General features: G+C 37.0%; 2 protein-coding genes across 3 annotated transcripts; both read left to right on the top strand.

Moving 5' to 3' along the window:
- Positions 1–1,567: 1,567 nt before the first annotated feature.
- LOC147569402 (uncharacterized) lies at positions 1,568–6,351 on the top strand. Of its 2 annotated transcripts, none has more exons than XM_086655887.1 (3): positions 1,568–4,615; positions 4,982–5,890; positions 5,989–6,351. In XM_086655887.1, the coding sequence occupies exons 1-2, from the start codon at positions 3,358–3,360 to the stop codon at positions 5,377–5,379; spliced, it is 1,656 nt and encodes a 551-aa protein (XP_086512013.1). In that variant the 5' UTR covers positions 1,568–3,357; the 3' UTR covers positions 5,380–5,890; positions 5,989–6,351. The 2 variants fall into 2 exon arrangements, with proteins under 2 accessions (XP_086512013.1, XP_086512014.1); XM_086655888.1 differs by having other exon boundaries at positions 5,985–6,351.
- A 7,161-nt stretch (positions 6,352–13,512) lies between these two features.
- Positions 13,513–16,683, top strand: LOC147569401 (uncharacterized protein At4g00950-like). Its single transcript, XM_086655885.1, has 3 exons — positions 13,513–14,246; positions 14,779–15,051; positions 16,642–16,683. Exons 1-2 carry the CDS (start codon positions 13,599–13,601, stop codon positions 14,881–14,883), a joined length of 753 nt encoding a protein of 250 aa, XP_086512011.1. The 5' UTR covers positions 13,513–13,598; the 3' UTR covers positions 14,884–15,051; positions 16,642–16,683.
- The last annotated feature ends 3,415 nt before the right edge of the window (positions 16,684–20,098 follow it).

The following is a 20,098-nucleotide window of genomic DNA, read 5'->3' as shown; positions in this document are numbered from 1 at the left end:
TCTACTTTTTGTTGGTTTGCCAAATTATTGTATTAAAGTGTGAGAACCCCTTAAAAGAGATAGTAAAGATGAATTTTAGAACTTCTTATAATTTTAAGAAGAGTAAAGTTGGATCAAGGGTTTCTTTAAAGATTCTTTCAATTGAAGGATGTTTTTTTTATTATTAGAGTACAATGGTGTGAGATTTGAAGGTATAATGAGCTAACCACTGGTTGGCAAGGTAGGTCTATTTCAACATCCAAGTAATTGACATACCTCTAACCTTTCTTTTTCTTTTTAATTTGTTCTCTATGTAGTCGATTTGTACGTCGGCTTCTAGGTGCATATTGAGGGAGAGAAATCGTATATCAATAGAATTACTAATGTGACAAATCAAACCCAACTAATGAGTTGTTTTTCATTCCGCCAATGTTTCTCTTTGCGACTGTCGTAGTATATGGGATTCAAATCCATAAAAATCTAAAATACTATATCATATTTTTTCGTAAAGTTTCGCCGCCTGATTAGGGAAAAGCTCTCTCTCTCTATATATATATATATATATATATATCAAATTATTATGTAGGGCTAGGAAGATCTTAACACCATTAGTCATTAGTGCTAAATATAATAAAAGATATTATACAATTTTCTCTCAAACAAAAGTTATCTGTCATCAGTCATAAGCACCACATTAGATTCACAAAGATATCAAGGATATTTAGTATTTGTTTTAATTGATAAAAATATTTGTCCTTTTCGTATTTAATTAACTTTTGCTTATACTATAGTTACCTCTAGCTATTACTCTATATATAGTTGTTTACAAAATTTATATAAATCAACTAGTCTTACTTGATAACTTATTTTTGTTTCTATATAAAATTAAAAAGTTAAATCGAATCTCACGATTTATTATATTGTGAACTAGCTTTCGACGAGAGAAATGATGCCAGACCACCTGAACCCCATATATATATAAAAACTTTATCCGGGTAGTGCTCTGTGAGAGAGATTAATGTCATGAAGCACTTATGTTTAAACTCCTTTTTGGTTGTTAACAACTGATAAGTTTTGCAAGATCAAAACCTTTTGGATGAATCATCTATTTAGTAGCAGACTTTGATGACTTATGTGGCTTTCAAGAGATGATTGGGTTGGGGTTAAATATGAAAGGTTTAGAATAAAAATCTTTTGTATACTTATTTTTCAAAAGAGAAATATTGTAGTGACAATCCGGTTCGTATATCTGTACTCATAAATTTATCGAGGACACCGCATCAATTAATTTAACAATTTTTGTAATTTCAAATATCATACCAGAATAAAGAAAAAGTGAAGTAGAATCAGAAAAAATAAGATGAAAAATTATAGAGTAATACTAGAATAAGTTTTGCCACTCCCTTGGGTTTTTTTGGTGAATAGGGTGAAGCGTGGGGGCGTGTAAAATTGAACTTAGGTGTCGGCTATTATCCATGAGAAGAGACGAGTAAAAATATAACATTTCCATAAACAAACGTCTTACCAAAATTTATGGGCACCACCGCCTCTACTGAGTGACATAGTCTAGGGATCCGAATTTTTCAGTGTGCACAGTGCAGAAGAAGAAGAAGATTTCGATTAGAGGGGACTAGGGGAGGGGAGGTTGTATGAATCAATGCTTCTGTCGAGAAGCTGATGCGATCGTACTAGCACTAATGTACCGGATCCCATTAGAACTCTGGAGTTAAACGTGCTTGGGCGAGATTAGTACTAGGATGGAATGCGATCATACTAGCACTAATGTACCGGACCTCTTTAGATTCCAAAGTTAAACGTGTTTGGCCGAGATTAGTAATAGAATGGGTGAACTCCTTAGAATTCCTCGCGTTGCATCCCTCTTAAAAAGTTTCATAAAAAAAAGAAGCCATTGGTGCAGTGAAATGGGTTCTGTGGAGCAGAAGTTGCTTTTGAAGGAAACTTTGACAACCTTAATAGAGTTCTTCCAAGGAGGCATAGATACCCTCTCATTTATGTTTGTAAGTATTTAATCTTCCCTTAGAGTGGGAGAGATGGCTTTGGTTGTTTGACTTCAAGTTTTAGGGAAAAGGGTTTACAAAAGTGAATTCTTTCTTTGAATTTCCAGAGTATGGATGATTAAATCATTATAATTCACAAGTTCTGGTTTTTCAATATTATCTAAACTCTATTATTTATCTCCTTATCTATTTACATAAACTATGTTGTTCAATTCATTAATGAACTTCTTGGCTAGTTGTTTTTAGACTATAAAAAAATAGGGTTTTTGTGAAAATGACCCAAAAGAAAAGAATTAAAATTAGAGGACCATTTGGCATTTGCTTTAAAATTTAGAAGCTTTTTAATGGTGAGTAGCTAAAATGCAGAAGGATAGTTGATAATTTATTGTTCAAATGGCCCATAGAAAGTTGGGTTTTATCCCCCAATTCATCTTCATTAAGTTATGTGGCAAATTTTAGATCATAATTTGAAATCTTAAACTAGATTTATGTGATCTTATGAGAGGTGGGTTTTTTTGTTTTCCCTTTTTTTTGTTAAGCATATCTTTGTCTATATTCTAGGCTTCTAGCCAAGTAGGTGAAGATGGTGTTCTTTCTCTAACTTTTTCTTTCTAGCTTTTTTGTTAATGGAGGAGACCAATCACCATAAATCAAGAGCTTTTGTGAAAAGAAAGTGGGGTTGATTGGATTATACTTCTCACTGAAAACCAGAGAATAATTTCCATGATTTCCTCCTCTTTTTCAGTTAAAGTAGATGACTTTTATCCAACTGACTTTGCAGTTTCTAAACCTTTATGAGAAGGTAAGAACCATTGTTTTGGCACTCTTTGCTAATGAAAATTGAGTTATCTTCACAATTCATATAAGTTGAAGTAAATTTATCACTTGAACCCATATTTCTCCTCTGTTTCAATATCCCTCTTAAAGAGGTTGAATTTACCACTTTTCACTAACAGAAGGTCGAATTATGGTTTGGGGTAGAGTTCCTTATGGGTATTGTTCCATTTGTTTATCGGAAAAAAAAAACATTATGAGATCATGATTCTTGTTTTCTTTTTTAAGTGCCGAGGGGTCTACTTTGTTCTCAAAACATGATCCTGGTTTCCTTGAGAATTGATTAATATCATGATATGTGTGTGGGTTCAAGTGACATTATTCTGTAATTGTTTTACCATATCTCTTATTGTGTCGAAATATTTCAGCGAATTCAAAACGAATTTGGGTTTCGTATCACCTGATAAAGTTTGTTATAGCTGTGGCCTCTGTGAATTGTGAGCTTTAGAAACTTAAGTTGAATTCTACTTATTATTTCTTCTCTTGACATTCTCAAAAGGAGAAACAATTTCTTAAGTCCTGAGAGATGGATGAGGAGGTAGTTCAATTTTCTTCTTTAAATTCTCTCTCTAACGATAGCTTGTATCCAATGTGTTTTGGTGTTTCGTGTGCATTAGTCGCTCTTGATATCCTATCAGGGTCCGGCACTAATGTCATTAATCATCAATTGTCGGTAGCACGAGATACAATGCTTCAAGGCAGTGCCCACCTATTGGGTTTGCTTATATGGAGAATCCAGAATGGAGAAACCACGAAACCGAAGTCTGAGATGGAAAAGAAACTCGAAAAAACTAAAATTGAAGTTGAAGAACTGAAAAGATTGAGAAGTGAGGATGCAAAAGCAAATGAGAAAGTTGTAGGCATCTTTGCCTCACAAGAACAGAGCTGGTTTAGTGAGAAAAAGAAGCTTCAACAACAAATTACAGCTCTTTTGAATGAATTACGGGTTCTAGAGATGAAAACAGAAGAAACTATTTCTGATTTGAATAAAAACATTCAGGAGAAGGAGCTTTTGTTAGAGTCTAGAATGAAAACCTTGGAAGAAGAAGAGGGTTTGAAGAGAAAGAAACTAGAATTAAAGCTAGAGGTTGCCGAAGAACTTGTAAAGGAATTGAGAGAGACGGCGAATAAAGAAACTAAAGAGCATAATTCTCAACTTTGGCATTACAAAACTGCTCTGTTTGAGCTTGTATCGAAGCAGAGACAGCTCGAAGATGAAGTGGGTCAAGCTCTTATACAACTTGAGGTTTCAAAGCAAGATCATGAAATAGTTCGTAAACAAAAGGACAAGTATCTTTTTATGGTTCAAAAGCTAGCGTTGGAGATTGTCAAGATTCGTAAGGGGTTCGAAGAGAAGGATAAGATATTATCTACAATGTTAAAGAAATCCAAAATTGATTCAGTAGAGAAAGAAATTTTATCGAAAGAGTTGAAAATCTCCAAGGTTAGGAGGAAACAAGCTGAGGTTGAAACAGAGCAATGGAAGAGACTCTATGCTTCTAAGCATGAGAGCGACTCTTCGACATCTAATTTGGCATACCAAAACAATTCAAGATTAAAAGGTCTGTCATGGGCGAAAGAGATTCACACTATTGAGACAACAAGTTTGCAACACCGAAGGATTCGATCGTGTCATCTGACTAATAATAGGATGTGCCTCAAAACTGAAGCAGAACATAGAACTAAAAGGAGAAGGCCTAAACCGAAAAAGACGAATACCAAAATTTTCTCATCTCACAAATATGATCTGCCCTCACTTGATGGAGATGCATATGGAGAACTCGGTAAGATTTCATATTGGGTTAGGTTTTTCTTTCCATAGTGTATACAGTTCCACTTAATGGAGGACATCATATTGATTCATAGTAGATGTGTGCGTTTGTGTGTGTGTGTGCGTGCTCGCGCGCGTGTGTGTGCGTGCTCGCGTGTGTGTCCCAATACAAAACTTTCTCTTTTTCCATTTCCATTTGGTCTTACACTATTGTCTTTGTCAAACTAATACTAGTGTCAATTCTAGTCCTAAATATGGTATCTGTATTCAAGGGAGTATAAATATATGTATAAAAAATTGACTATTTCTTCTTCTCATTTCTTATCTATTTTTTCTTTTACCTTTCTCACATATCTCCCCTTTCATTTTTGTGTTAAAGGGATCACCACAGATTATATGCAATTTGAAGGTTGGTTTCGCTCGGAAACAGAGAAGAAGACAACCATGCTTGAGCAGAGACATCATCTAGAAATATATGCATTTGCAGAACAATTGAGACTTAAAGATGAGAAATTGGAAGCTATCAAGTGGAAGTTAATCAGTATGGAACTCGAATCAAAGCGGTTGAAATCCAACATTGAAGAGCTTGACCAAAATCTATCACAACAGGAGGAAGAAAACATGAAACTGGAATCCTTGTTAATGGACCGCGAGACGGAACTAGAATGCTTGAAAGATGAGATTATTAGATCACAATTACAACATCCACAATATCGAAAGATCTACTCGAACTCATCACCAAAGTATTTTACTCGAGATTTAGAACCGTTAGGTTAAGAGCTAAGATCGTAAAGAGGAAACTAAGAGGTAGAGAGGAAGAAAAGAAAAATGCATATATTGGTTAAAATTCCTGAAATGGTGGAAACTAAGGAACATGAAGAAAACCCATTACAGAATCAGTACAAGACAAGATTCTGACTGTCATCGGCTCTGTGGAAAAAAAAGATCGAAAAAGTAGACGAAGAAGTTCAACAGACACAGTACTTGTCGCAAATGAATGTGGAAACCAAGATATTTGATGAAGTGGCTTCAGTACTCATCCACGGAAGATTGAGCTTCATGCTTTGGGAGTATCTACCAAGATGAAGAGGCTCGCGCAGCAACTTCTCATGCTCGAGATACTGTCAAAACATGCAAACAAGTAAAGGAAAGATGGTGAATACTCGTACTGGACCTCAAAGACTAAGATTATTTCTTTTAGTGGTTATTTTATGCCTCTTCTCTATAAACAAAGTTGGCCAATACCAGACCCTTGAAGAGAACATAAACAATCTACCCAAAAAGAATGGTAAACTCTTCCTTAATCATGTCGACTATTATATTTTATTTAACGAAGTTGCAGTTAAGTTCAACCCGTTAATGTTTGCTTTTTTTTTTCTAAGATAGGGAATGGAGGTTCAAGCATTATGAGAACCAAGAAGGAAACCGAAAAACTGCAGTATTTTCTTGAAAAAACATTCAAGCTACAAAGATATATGGTGGCTACAGGAAAAAAACAGATGGAAGAATTGTTTACTAATTAGTTTCTGATGCTGAAGAAATTGAAGAGTTCGATAGTTTCAATACAAAGTGATTTGCTAGCAATATTAGTACTCTTTTGAAGGAAATGCAACGAGGTTTAGAATTTCGAAATTCTCGAATTATAGGAGACCTTGAAAACACTATGGCTTATGAGGAAATTTTTTCGATCTCGTGTTTGGAATTATTCGAACTTGAACTTGAGTTAATAAAGAGACTCCAGTTTGAAAAGATAGTTTTTTAATATATGTGAATCACATGTAAGAGCCATTTCATCAGTTTGTAGTTGTGATACACGCTTAAATATTTTCTAGTAGAAAAAGCGCTGGACCAAAGGAGTTGAGTCGACTCGGCCTTAGGGCTGAGCCTCCTACTTCTAATTCTAAGAGAAGTAGAAGTTTCATGTTTTAGTACTTTGTTTTTCTTGTATCGAGATAAGTGTTTGATCAATATAAAAGAAAAACTAAATGACCATCGCAATTATAGAAACATATATAGTAAAGGATCGATGAAAAATAAATAACATTGTAAGAACTAAAAGTCGCGGAAGCTATCAAACCTATCCTAGAAATTGATCCGATTATGAAGATTAATCGAAAAGCTAAGCCAAAATCTAAATATGCGAACAGAATTTAACGAGGTTCGGCTTTAAAGCCTACGTCCTCGGGCGAACAAGAAATCTTTATTGAAGGATAGATGAAGACGACTAACACAACCCGCAAGTTCGTCCCAAGATAGTACCGTATAGTAATAACCTTCTATACAAAATCTTCGACGACCGAGAAATTTAACACCGCTCAAAAACTATGAAAAATTTCTCTCACTCTTGCTCTCTCTCTTTAGCTCTCTCTAAAGAAGAGTTGTTGTTGCTTGTGTTGGTGTATTGATTACAAAGCACTCAACCCCTATTTATATATATTATAAGCCAAAAAATTGGAAACTGTCTATTGAGCCAAAAAATTGGAAACCATCCCAATTTGGAAACTGCCTATTGCTGCCTCTTAAACCTCCTCTTCAATTTTTAGAAACTGCCTCTTACAATTCTCCACCTCGTACACAATTTGATACACCTCAAATTTTGGACGAACACCAGGATACTCGTTGTAAGATATATCTGCTTCTTGTAACTTCATCCGACTGCACCATATGACCATGGCTGCCTACGTACCCTTTTATAGGATCAAGCCTACCGTAGTTCTACCAACCCTTCACATAAAGATTACCTTGTCGCCATTACGCCCTTTCGGGCAACTTAACACGAGCCGATTTGTAGCAATTCCAGACAATGCTGAAACTTGCTACACGTCACCACTTTAGTCAACATGTCCGCGGGATTCTCATCTGTGTGTACCTTCATGAGAGAAACATCACCTTCCTCTATGACATCTCGTACAAAGTGATACCTGACATCGATATGCTTAGTACGAGCATGATGGACCTGATTCTTCGCCAAGTGGATCGCACTTTGACTATCACACCATACATCCACGCACTCCTGCTTAATCCCCAGATCATCCAGAAGACCCCACAACCACAATGATTCCTTCACACCCTCGGCCATAGCCATATACTCGGCCTCCGTAGTAGATAACGCAACTGTAGATTGTAACATCGATCGCCAACTAACTGGAGCACCATGTACCTTAAATACATAACCAGTAGTAGATCGTCTTCTATCTAGATCGCCAGCATAATCCGAGTCAACATAACCGCTTACCTGACATGTGTCTCCACCAAAGCACAAACCCGTATCAACGGTACCCTTTAAGTACCTCAACACCCACTTCACAGCTTCCCAATGTGTCTTCCCCGGGTTTGCCATAAACCTACTAACCACACTGACCGCCTGTGAAATATCCGGACGAGTACACACCATAGCGTACATCAAACTGCCAACTGCACTAGCATACGGTACACGATCCATATGATCCTTCTCCACCGTAGTAGTGGGAGATTGCTTTCCCGAGAGCCTGAAGTGTGGTGCCAAAGGTGTTGACACCGCCTTCGCATTCTGCACCCCGAACCGAGAAACTACTCGTTCGATGTAACCTTTCTGATTCAAGTACAGTTTCTTACTTGACCGCTCTCTCTTAATCTCCATTCCCAGTATCTTCTTTGCAGCGCCCATGTCTTTCATCTCAAACTCTTGACTGAGTTGAGATTTCAACTTATTTATCTCCACCATGCTTCGAGAAGCAATAAGCATGTCATCCACATACAAAAGGAGATAAATAAAGTCACCTTCGCGAAGCTTCTTGATGTATACACAACAATCATAGTCACTTCTGCGAAAACCATGCTTTAGCATGAAAAAATCAAATCGTTTGTACCATTGGCGAGGGGATTGTTTTAATCCGTAAAGAGATTTCCTCAAACGACATACTTGATTTTCTTTACCCTCAACCTTGTATCCCTCAGGTTGAGCCATATAAATTTCTTCTTCCAAATCTCCGTGCAAGAAGGCGGTTTTAACATCGAGTTGTTCCAGCTCAAGATCCCTGTGAGCAACAATACTCAATAGCACCCGAATAGAAGTATGTTTCACGACCGGTGAGAAAATCTCATTGTAGTCGACCCCTTCTTTCTGTGCATAACCCTTGGCCACTAGTCTTGCCTTATACCTTGTACCCTTGATTTCGGAAGAATCCTCTTTCTTCTTGTACACCCATTTACAACCAATAACAGACTTACCTTCGGGCAATGGGACAACCTCCCATGTCTTGTTCTTGTGAAGAGACTCCATCTCTTCTTGCATAGCAACCAACCAACTCTCTCTATCCTCCGCGGTAATAGCTTGTTTGAAGGTGACCGGCTCGTCGTCTTCCACCGAGAGTGCATATTCAACAAGATTTGCCTGCCCATAATGCCTAAGAGGTTTGTCTGACCCTAACCTCTGTACCGGCTTATATAACCGTTTCGGCCTAGTGTGTACCGAAACATCCTGCTGTTGTTGTTGTAACACTTGTGTACCTTCCCCTTGAACCTCCTCATGATCGGGTTCATCAATTTTCTCATCCTGAGTATTATCCTGATGCTCCACCTGATCATGATTCCTAGAAACCCGTTGGTCTTCGGCTTCTACTTCCACTACTTGAGCTTTAGTAGACCCAACATCACCACAACTAGGCACCGTAGCTTTCGCCATAGCTACAATAGATGACTCATCAAACACCACATCTCTGCTGATTACAAACTTCTTGTCTTCCGTACACCATAGCCGATAACCCTTGACTCCTGTAGCATATCCTAAGAAAATTGCCTTCTTTGCTCTATTGTCAAGTTTGTTACCTTTAACATGGTAATAGGCCGTACAACCGAAAACCTTAAGTCTCCCGTAATCTGCATGTTCACCTGACCACACCTCGTAAGGTATGCCGCCATCTAAAGAAGAATGTGGAGACCTGTTCACAATATAACAAGCTGTAGCAACAGATTCTGCCCACCATTCTACGCCTAGTCCCGAATTGGAGCGCATACATCTAGCCTTCTCAAGTAGTGTACGGTTCAATCTCTCTGCGACTCCATTCTGCTGAGGTGTGTTTACTACTGTCCAGTGCCTCACAATGCCTTCCTGATTACAAAACTCCTTGAATGCCCCATCCGTGTACTCGGTCCCATTATCCGACCTTAACGTCTTCAGCTTTCGACCAGTTTTGTTCTCAACCATTGCTTTCCACACCAGGAATGTGTTGAATACCTCATTCTTATGCTTCAGAAAATAAAGCCAAACAAATCTCGAATGATCATCAATGAACGTAACAAAATACCTGGAACCACCCTTGGAAGGTAACTTTGCCGGTCCCCAGACATCGGTATGTACGTAGTCTAATACATCTTTGCTCCTGTGCTTGCTTGTAGAGAACGTCACCCTGTGTGCCTTCCCGAACACACAATGCTCACAAAACTCCATGCAAGGCTTCTTCATGTCCTTCAACAAGCCTTTCCCGCACATCAAAGATAGACCCTTTTCTGACATATGCCCAAGGCGCATATGCCAAAGCCTCGTACTAGCCGTTGGATCCCTTCCACTGATTCCTACTGCTACATCTCCCGTAATTGTTGTCCCCAAAAGTTTGTATAAATTACCGTAACGAGTACCTCTCATTACCACCAAAGAACCCTTAACGACTTTTATGGAGCCATTCTCTATAATTATCTTACAGCCGTTCCGCTCCAACACACCAAGGGAAATTAGATTTTTCCGCAAATCGGGTATGTGTCTTACGTCCGTCAATGTTCTCACCACTCCATCGTGCATCTTGATCCGTATTGTTCCGAGTCCCACAGTTTTACATATACTATCATCACCCAGTATAACTGTACCACCATCTATACTCCTATAGGTAGTAAACATCTCCCTATTTGGGCACATATGGTGTGACGCCCCTGAATCAAGCATCCACTTATCGAAGATCTTCTCAGACACCTCTGTCACCGAGAAACATTCGTCCGCCTCTTCTGACACATATCCCGCCTCTTGCATCTCTTGTTTCTCCTTGTAGCCTTCGTTCTTTTGCTTCAACTTTCTCTTTGGACAAGCCGCTTTAAAGTGGCCAAGCTCACCACAACTAAAGCACGTTTTCTTGAAAGAGCCTCTAGATTTGGATCTAGATTTCCCGCCCTTTCCCTTTCCCCTTTCATTACTCCTCCCCCTCGTTACAAACAACCCTTGTGCTTGATCCTTGTCTACTCCACCCGACGCCATACTGCTAGTAGCAACCTTACGAAGGTCATCCGCTAATAGCGAATTTCTCGTCTCTTCCATGCTTAGACTATCACCAACAAGCATCAAAGTTTGAACAAGGTTTTCATAGGATTTTGGCAATGAAAGTAACAATATGAGGGCTTGGTCCTCATCCTCAACCTTAACATCAATATCCTTCAAATCTGAGATAATCCTGTCAAACCTATTCACATATTCCTGAATAGAAGAACCCTCTTCCATTCTACATGTGAATAATTTGGATTTTAAGTAGACCCGATTCGTTAAAGTTTTCGTCATGAAACTGCTTTCTAGTTTTAACCACACACCCGCCGCCGTTGTTTCTTCGTCTACTAGGAACGCCACGTCCCTCTCAAGACACAACATAATGGTAGCCCGTGCTTCGAGATCTAACTCTTCCCAATCCTCATCTGACATATCTCCTGGTTTCTTTCCCGTCAACGTCTTGTGTAATTTCTGCGAGATTAACAGATTCTTCATCTGCATCCGCCAATAAGAAAAATCGTTTTTCCCATTGAACTTCTCTATCTCATATTTCCCTGCTTTGACCGTACCACTTCTCGATCCCATCTTCTCTTCGTTCAATCTCAACAAGGCTCTGGTACCAATTGTAAGAACTAAAAGTCGCGGAAGCTATCAAACCTATCCTAGAAATTGATCCGATTATGAAGATTAATCGAAAAGCTAAGCCAAAATCTAAATATGCGAACAGAATTTAACGAGGTTCGGCTTTAAAGCCTACGTCCTCGGGCGAACAAGAAATCTTTATTGAAGGATAGATGAAGACGACTAACACAACCCGCAAGTTCGTCCCAAGATAGTACCGTATAGTAATAACCTTCTATACAAAATCTTCGACGACCGAGAAATTTAACACCGCTCAAAAACTATGAAAAATTTCTCTCACTCTTGCTCTCTCTCTTTAGCTCTCTCTAAAGAAGAGTTGTTGTTGCTTGTGTTGGTGTATTGATTACAAAGCACTCAACCCCTATTTATATATATTATAAGCCAAAAAATTGGAAACTGTCTATTGAGCCAAAAAATTGGAAACCATCCCAATTTGGAAACTGCCTATTGCTGCCTCTTAAACCTCCTCTTCAATTTTTAGAAACTGCCTCTTACAAACATACTATAAGATATCAAAAACTTCAAGAAGTTAAAAAAAAAAAAGGTGAAATTTGGATCCAACAAGATAAGATTCAAGGATAGAGAGAGGTATGGTGATCACATTGATGTTTCTAACTTATTAAGTATGAGCTATGAACTATATATATATCTAGTGACCAGTAGCCTCGTGTGGGCTAGAATGGGGGAAACAAGAGGTCTCACTATATGATGAACGACCCATACTTGTTTCAATCTAAACTTCAAATTTTATAATATAGCTTAGCCGTATTTCGTACTTGTCATATCATCAATCACCGCTATTTGCTTTATCGTCTTTCGAAAAAATACCTAGGGTTTCTCTAAAACATGCCCTTTCACGCACAAGGCATAAACCAACTTGTTTGGCTTGATGACGATCTCAATTTGGTTTCATCTGATTCAAGCGCCTCTCTCGCTTAGCCTAGAATTAAATGTCCAAATTTCATACTCTAAAACATTTTTTTAGTGGTATCTGTTTTTTACATGTTTCAAAATGTAAGTAATCCATATTTACCTTCTATTGAGAGGTCTTGATCACAATTTATAAGATGCTTTTGCATTTTGGCCCATTTCCTTCCACTTGTATATGAAGCAGTTCATTTAATTAATGGACTTAGAAACAAAATAAATGTAATGATAAAGAAACAGGAAATTAGGCTAAGATTTGTCTGAAAACCTAGTCGATACAGACCTATAGTTGGAAAAAGTTGGTGGCAACTCAAATTATGGTATGATTTGGTAACGTGTTAAATCTTTATTTGGTTTCATTCTACAATCTTTTCAGAAAAATAAGACATTCTCCAAAAAATATTCTCGTTATTATTATATAAACAAGAGTATTATCACATGCTCATAGAACCATTGTGGACACTGCACGAGCGAAACATACCTAAAATGATCCTATTTAGATATGGTAAAACTAGATCTCAATCCTATGGTATATGTCTCTAGATAGGCCTTATGTTCGTGGGAGTGTCACTAGAATATTTTTCTTATATAAAAGAAGAATTCTCGTTTGGCTTTATAGATATAAGTATATAACCAACTCTTCTAGGTTTAAGATCTTTCGAGACACCTCTTGGCTCTAGCTAACAAATCTTTTAGCACCTAAAATTTAACTGACTTGTTTCTAAAACTGTATCTTTTTTCTTGTAAATCGTATATATTTCTTTCTTTTCGCTTCTAGTCAGTCGGTAAAAGCCAGGGAGCACCATCAATCCGTTTGCCGACTTCTGATTCAATAGTTAGGATACCAAAAGGTCGAAATAGACAATCAGAAGATCGAAAATGGTGAATCAATCACATTTGGGGTTGGGGGGCTCAAATAGGAATTAGCCCTAGTAATATAAGTAGCCTTAGAAGTCATAAAACAACATGGTTTTTTTTTTGTTGAAAATAAAACAACATGGTTGAAATTTTGAAAATATAATTAACTGAAATAAGATGCCAGTTTCAAATTGCGTGAAGTCTTAGCGTCAAGGAGCGTTGTATCACACTTTCTCTCTCACTTCTTTCTCTCTCTCTCTCTCTATAATAAGTCCCTCCCACACACAACCATCAAAACTACTACTTGATACTACAATTTTCAGACTAATTAAGGAGAGAGAAAATGAGTTCCATGGCAAAATCCGACCCAAACTCCACACCTAAGCTCTCACTATTTTCACTTCCTAATAAGTCACCCGAACCACCAGGTATGTTAACACCACCACTTATGCCACCAGCTTCGGTTCCATTCCTTTGGGAAGAAGCACCAGGAAAGCCCCGAACCTCAAACTCCAAGCCTAAAAGTGCTACAGCCAGGAGGTGCCTTGAACTACCTCCAAGGATGTTCAAGGAAACTCAAGTTACAAATTTACCCTCACCCAAATATGTACTTGAAGGACCTTATTATATGGGGAGATCATCCTCTTACTCATCAGCTTCTTCTTTCAGTTTCAGTATGGAGAGAGGATCAAGTGGTCATACTCATACCAATTGCAAGAAGACAGAGAGTACGAAGGAGAGAGAAGGAACAAGAGTGGGGTTTTTTGGGTCTTGGGGGAAGAAGAATTCTAAGAGAAATGATGATGGTGTTGAGGGTATTGTTGTCATTTCACCTTGTTCTAATTCATCTCTTTCTTCTTCTTCTACCACTAGTTTGTTTGTAGAGGATGATATCAAAGGTGGTAGTGGACAGAAGAGAAAGGTGAAGATTAGTAGATTCAAGAGGAGAAGAAGCTTTTTGGGTCTATCTAGCACAAACTCCCACTCATGGGTAAGTTACCAATCATCTAAACTCATTTGGGAAGTTTTATAAGCAACGCCCAAACTTGAGGGTGTGATCACCCACTTCTTTTCTGTGACAAAAACTCGTCTGACGACATTTATTGGAAACAAAAAATCTCTTCTTCTTCTCCTGTTCTCTCTAAACTCTCCGGCAAAAGGAGCACACTGTCTCTAACCGAAATATGTTATAAAATAAATTGCTTAAACAAGGATTCATAGACATGCACTTCGTAGAAAAACCATGGAGATGTTATTTGTTTTACGTAATTTGCAAGTCAGTTGAATGTAAGTAGTTTAGTATTCTTTAACAAATTTCAGTATTTTATCCGTTAATTTGGTTTAATTTTTTTTTTTAAGTATTAATCTATTTCTTATGAATATGTTATTGCATTGAACATAAAATTTATGGCCATATTTTTCCAAAAAAAAAAACTATGGCCATATTTTTTGGTTTAATTAATATATTTTTAGGGACTTCATTGTAAATATCAACTAACATAGGGTCTTTTTATGTTATAAAGGGTAGCATTTACCGGACGTTTAAGCAAGCAATGCCATGGAAAATTAGGGAAGCGAAGATGGAAGAGTCAAGTGATCTTAACTCTCTGACCGTTGGATCTGCCTAACCCACAACCACCTTTGCCACAATGGGTGCAGCCTTTGTTGAAATTTTGTAAATATAAATAGTTCGAAGTCAAAGAAAATAAAAGAGGAGCCTAGGTTATATTTAATGTATCCACGTTACCTTTTGATATGGCTTATTGGCTTGGTTGTTGCTAATTTGTAATGCTGATGTAACTAGTTAATTCCTATATGGCCCCCTACTTTGTGACCAGCTTCCTTTATGGCCCATTTTTTTTCGTAAATTCAAATATGACCCCCTATTTTCAAGTATATGTCAATACTACCCTTCCTAATTCTAAATTTAAAACATTTCAAAAAACTTATTTCCACCTCACCCCTCTCTCTCTCTCTCCACCTCATCTCTCTCTACAACTCACCTCTCTCTCTCTCTCCAATTCACCTCTCTCTCTCTCTCTCTTCCAACTCACTCCTCTATCTCTCCAACTCACCTTCATCTTCTCCGATTAAAGTCGCCGGCTGGAAAATTTTCCGGCCGGCAACCTCCAAAAAAAAAAAAAAAATTTTTTCCTCTCATCTCTCTCTCTCTAAAAACTCCGGCGAAGGGGGTTTCCCTTCGCCGGAGCCGTGAACAGACCAGATCTGGTCTGTTCACGGCAGACCTTTGAAGGTCATCAGAACCAACCCATACAAAAATAAGATGTAAAATCAAAAGTAAGAGAAGAGAGGATGAATCAAAAGAGGGGTAACCTCATCAGAACCAGAAACCCAGATTGGGTTTTCATGAAAATTTCTAGAATAAGGGATAGCATCTTCTCTCTCTAACCAAGCCTCACAATTCTCAACATCTCTACTGTGGGTACTATTTTGTTGGCTGTTACTGTTGTTCCTCTCAAAACCTAATTCAGGAAGATCTTCTCTGGATTCCGATTTAAAGGACTCACCACCCATGGAAGAAAAGTAGAAGGATTTAGTCCAGGTATGAACCATGGCTGCATTTTTAGCCATATCAAGACGACCAAGAAACCCCAATCTCGACAATAACCACAAGGGCAATAAGTATAGGCATTAGATTCGACCATTTCTTCTGTTTATTGTTGTTGTTTATAGTTGATATTGATGATCAAAGGTCTGTTTATTGTCCATTGTTCCGTCAATCTTCTCGTGTACAATTATAGCAAGAAGTACAAGAAATCTGTCAAAAACAATCACCTTGACTATAAGAATCACCTAATAGAATCACCTAATAGAAATAGTCAACTATTCTGTCAAAACAATTCTGGTCAAAACAATTCTGGTCAAAACTATTCTGGTCTCCTTATTGTCATTTATAACATTGAAATACCAAGCTTCAATTAAATGAGCAAGAAATGTGATTCTTTTAGGTGATTCTTTGGCCATATAGGGTCAAAACTATTCTGTTATCAATGAGGGGTCAAAACTCATTCAAGAAATTTTTTTTTTTTTTTTTGGAGGTTGCCGGCCGGAAAATTTTCCGGCCGGCGACTTTAATCGGAGAAGATGAAGGTGAGTTGGAGAGAGAGAGGAGTGAGTTGGAAAGAGAGAGAGGTGAATTGGAGAGAGAGAGGGGTGAGTTGTAGAGAGAGATGAGGTGGAGAGATGAGATGGAGAGATGAGGTGGAGAGAGAGGGGTGAGGTGGAAATAAGTTTTTTTAAATGTTTTAAATTTAGAATTAAGAAGGGTAGTATTGACATTTACTTGAAAATAGGGGGCCATATTTGAATTTACGAAAAAAAGGGAGCCATAAAGGAAGCTGGTCACAAAGTAGGGGGCCATATAGGAATTAACTCTATAATTAAATCGTCAGACAACCAATTCCCCACGATTTTGCAGCAGAGTTTGCGTTAGATTTGATATATTGATATATTAGTATACGGGTCATCTACGATCGATTTTGTGAAATCAGTTTATTTTCATGATCTAATCTTGTAACTAAAACAATACATAAAATAAAAGAGTACATAAATGAAAGTTGAGGGCCCTAGGGTTGGCTTCAAAGATCTTTATATGATTTTTAGGACACCGATGTTTCAATGAAGACTAATATGATGTTAATTCAATGTTATCTAAGTGCATAGACTTTTGGAGTCTAATGTAAGAAAATAGAATTCATACTAATGTGGACCAAGGAGCCTGTGGGGGTGCATACTGGCACCAACCCCATGAGGGCCCATTTGAAAAAAAATAAGAAGATATTTGATACTAAATACCTTTCTCTAGTTGTTTTAGAGTTACAAATAAATACTTAATAACTATAATAAACTCTTAGGTAAAATACAAAAGAGAGAAAGAGAGACAAAATCTATCAACTACTCAATCAAATATGTATTTCATTTAGGATGAAAATGAAGACATGAACCTCCTCTTTTTGTAGTTGGCTTTGAAACAAGCTTGCCTAAGTCTCTTAGTTTTCTCTGTTAATTCCAAATCAGGTACTTTCTCCATCTCCTTCTTGTGTTCTTGTAACATCCCAATCTCTTTCTCATATCCCAAACCCTACAAATGTTATAATATTAATAGCAAGAGTACATGAATTGCTAGAATAATACCAAGATACAACATTTTCTTTAGTCATTTGAGATACTTTTTTTTTTGTTGAGAATATTTGAGATACTTTAGTAACCCTACTTTTTATGTTTTAGTGTTTTAAATTACAGAAATGCTAAATTCACAAAAAAAAATTGTCGAAATGATGTGGCAAGTCTCTTTTGAAAGTTTGACTGAATTCTGACGGTTAAAACATGAACGACTAATAAAGAGAACGGTCTAGTTCCAGTCAAATTTTGAAAGGAATCTTGCCACGCCATTTCAATAAAAGGAATTTCAAACTCTTTTGTGCGCGTGGCATCCTTTATATCTATATATTTGTCTTATTAGAAACCATCATTTAAGCTAAATGTTAAGTGTAAGGGAAGTGTAAGAAATTTAAATTGATCAGCCTCTACATGCAAAATTCATATTCATTTGCTACATACCTTAAGGTTGTCTATTAAAGAGTTCAAGCTCTGAATCTTCCTGTGAGGCCATCTCTCTATATTCAACTCTCTGCATCTTTTCTTCAAAGCTGTCAAACCAACATTCAATTTTTTGGCCGCTTCCGTTATCGGAACATCAAAATGCTTGGCTATTTCATCAAAACCAATTGAAATTGATTTCGATGACTTTGCTCGATTACTATAACACTTCTTATTACCAATCTTCTCACTCCTTTCACCATCATAATCATTGTTTGAATTTGCAATCTCATTCATACTATTGGAATTAGTATTATCATCATGAGTTCGAGTAGTAGTAGTAGTAGTAGAACTTATTTGATCATGATGATGAGGTAGAATAACATTCAGTGGTTCAAATGTATTTGTTGCTAAATCTTCTTGAGGTACTTGTGAATTAGGGTAGTAATCTTCCATAGGAAAATCAGCATTCAATATGAAGTTTTCGTCGAATTCATGATATTCTTTGTGTGTAATGGGTAGAGGCTCATAGGGTACTAGTTCCATTGAAGATAAGGAGTCAAAGAATGGGTAGTCATCAAAATGAGGAACCCCATAGAAATTGAATAAATTGTTACCATTATCATATAAACTTTCATCAAAGGGTGGTGGTATAGGAACCTCTTGCTTGCTGCATACAAGTAGAGAGAGAGGAATGTTAGAAAAGTACTTTTCATGCAGAGATTAGAGCAACAAAAATGGTAATTAAGTAGTTGAACTAAGAAATCATTTTTATAAACAAGAATAAGTTAAGATGTGAATTGACAAATCTAGAAAATTACCCATGTTTTGGAAAAACAATAAAATAGTGAAATTTACAATTTACCTAGTAAGAGTAAGTGATGATGAAGGTTCATTGAAGAACCAATCAAAGACACTTCCATTTTCCACTTTAAGGTCAGTAAGATTGTTGAAGCAATCCATTGAAATTGAAATCTAAATCTTGGAGAGAGATATATATTAGAGAGAGAAGGGAAAGAGAAGTGGGGGTTTAAATTGGGAGGAAGAAAAGAGAGAGTGATTATTAATTAATGAATTAATTATGAGTAGAAAGAATTGGAGTTCGTGGAAGAATGGATTATGGGGAGTTACAAAATTAGTGTGATTTGTGGTGAAAATTAATATTGGGTTTTAATTAGTTAACAAAATTTTCAATCAATATCAAGGGAGGGTAAAATGTACACAATTTAATGCTCTTTTAATAATCAGCACATAAAACTATGTATATATATGTATTTAGGTACACTTTCTTAACACCTTCCGTACATATATGCATGCTACCATCTTATTCATGCATGTAAAATTCCATCATCGTTATCATCATACATTTTTACTAGTGGCTTGACTCCCCGGCTCTTATAAGTTACAAAAATGTTAAACGTCCGAAATTTGGTGTCAACTGTAGGTCGAATGGATGTGACCAACTCCAATTAGTGAGACCATTTATCTCTACCCATGTCCTGGTCAATTGAGGTTCGTCACTTCACCGCTTTCTTGTGGTTGACCCTAAATTTTGAGTCATTTAACATTTTTCTATAAGTAATATGATGATTGTTATTGTTGCATGGCTCTAGTTAGATGGTGCACAAAAATGAAGTTGTCTTGTATGTATGTAAAGACATGCATGAACTTGATTTATACTAGTACTCGTTTTTCTTGGGGAAAGTGAGGTTTTAAAGAGGAGGTTACAGAGAGATTATAGATGGGGAATAAACACATCTTCCTCTCACATTCTTTCTCCTAAATAATCCTAATGATAATAGGGTTAGAGTGATTGCATGCATCCGCGTTAAGAATAATGATAAATGATGAAGCCTAATTAGTGAAGCGCACCGGAAAGCTCTTTGATTTAATTCATCACCCGAATGGTAACCACCTTCTAACATTAATCGATGTCATTTTGGAAAAGTAAAGTATCTTAACAATTCTTTTTTGAGAAAGTCTATTACATTAATGAAAAGAAGTTACAAATTCAAAGTCCTGAAAAGTAATTCAAAAAGTAAAAAAGCAAAGACTATTTTGGAACTCTCATGCTGCTGAACCGAGAGAAATAAACAATTATATCCATGTAACTTGTGATTTAATCACTCATGAATGAAAAAGGTTTCAATGGTTTCAAAAAAAAAAAAAAAAGACTATTTTGGAACTAGTTTAACAGTGTAGGGGGTATTAGTCGAGAATTAAGTAATCTGGACTAAAGAAGAAGCAGCCAAATCGTGGGCTACTCGATTCTGACTTCTAGGA

This window comes from Eschscholzia californica, unplaced genomic scaffold (assembly GCF_041429995.1).
Source record: "Eschscholzia californica isolate CP2 unplaced genomic scaffold, dmEscCali1.0.p SCAF_1, whole genome shotgun sequence".
NCBI lineage: Eukaryota > Viridiplantae > Streptophyta > Magnoliopsida > Ranunculales > Papaveraceae > Eschscholzia > Eschscholzia californica.
The sequence above is the reverse complement of the archived record's forward strand: the minus strand, read 5'-3'. Positions and strand labels throughout refer to the sequence as shown.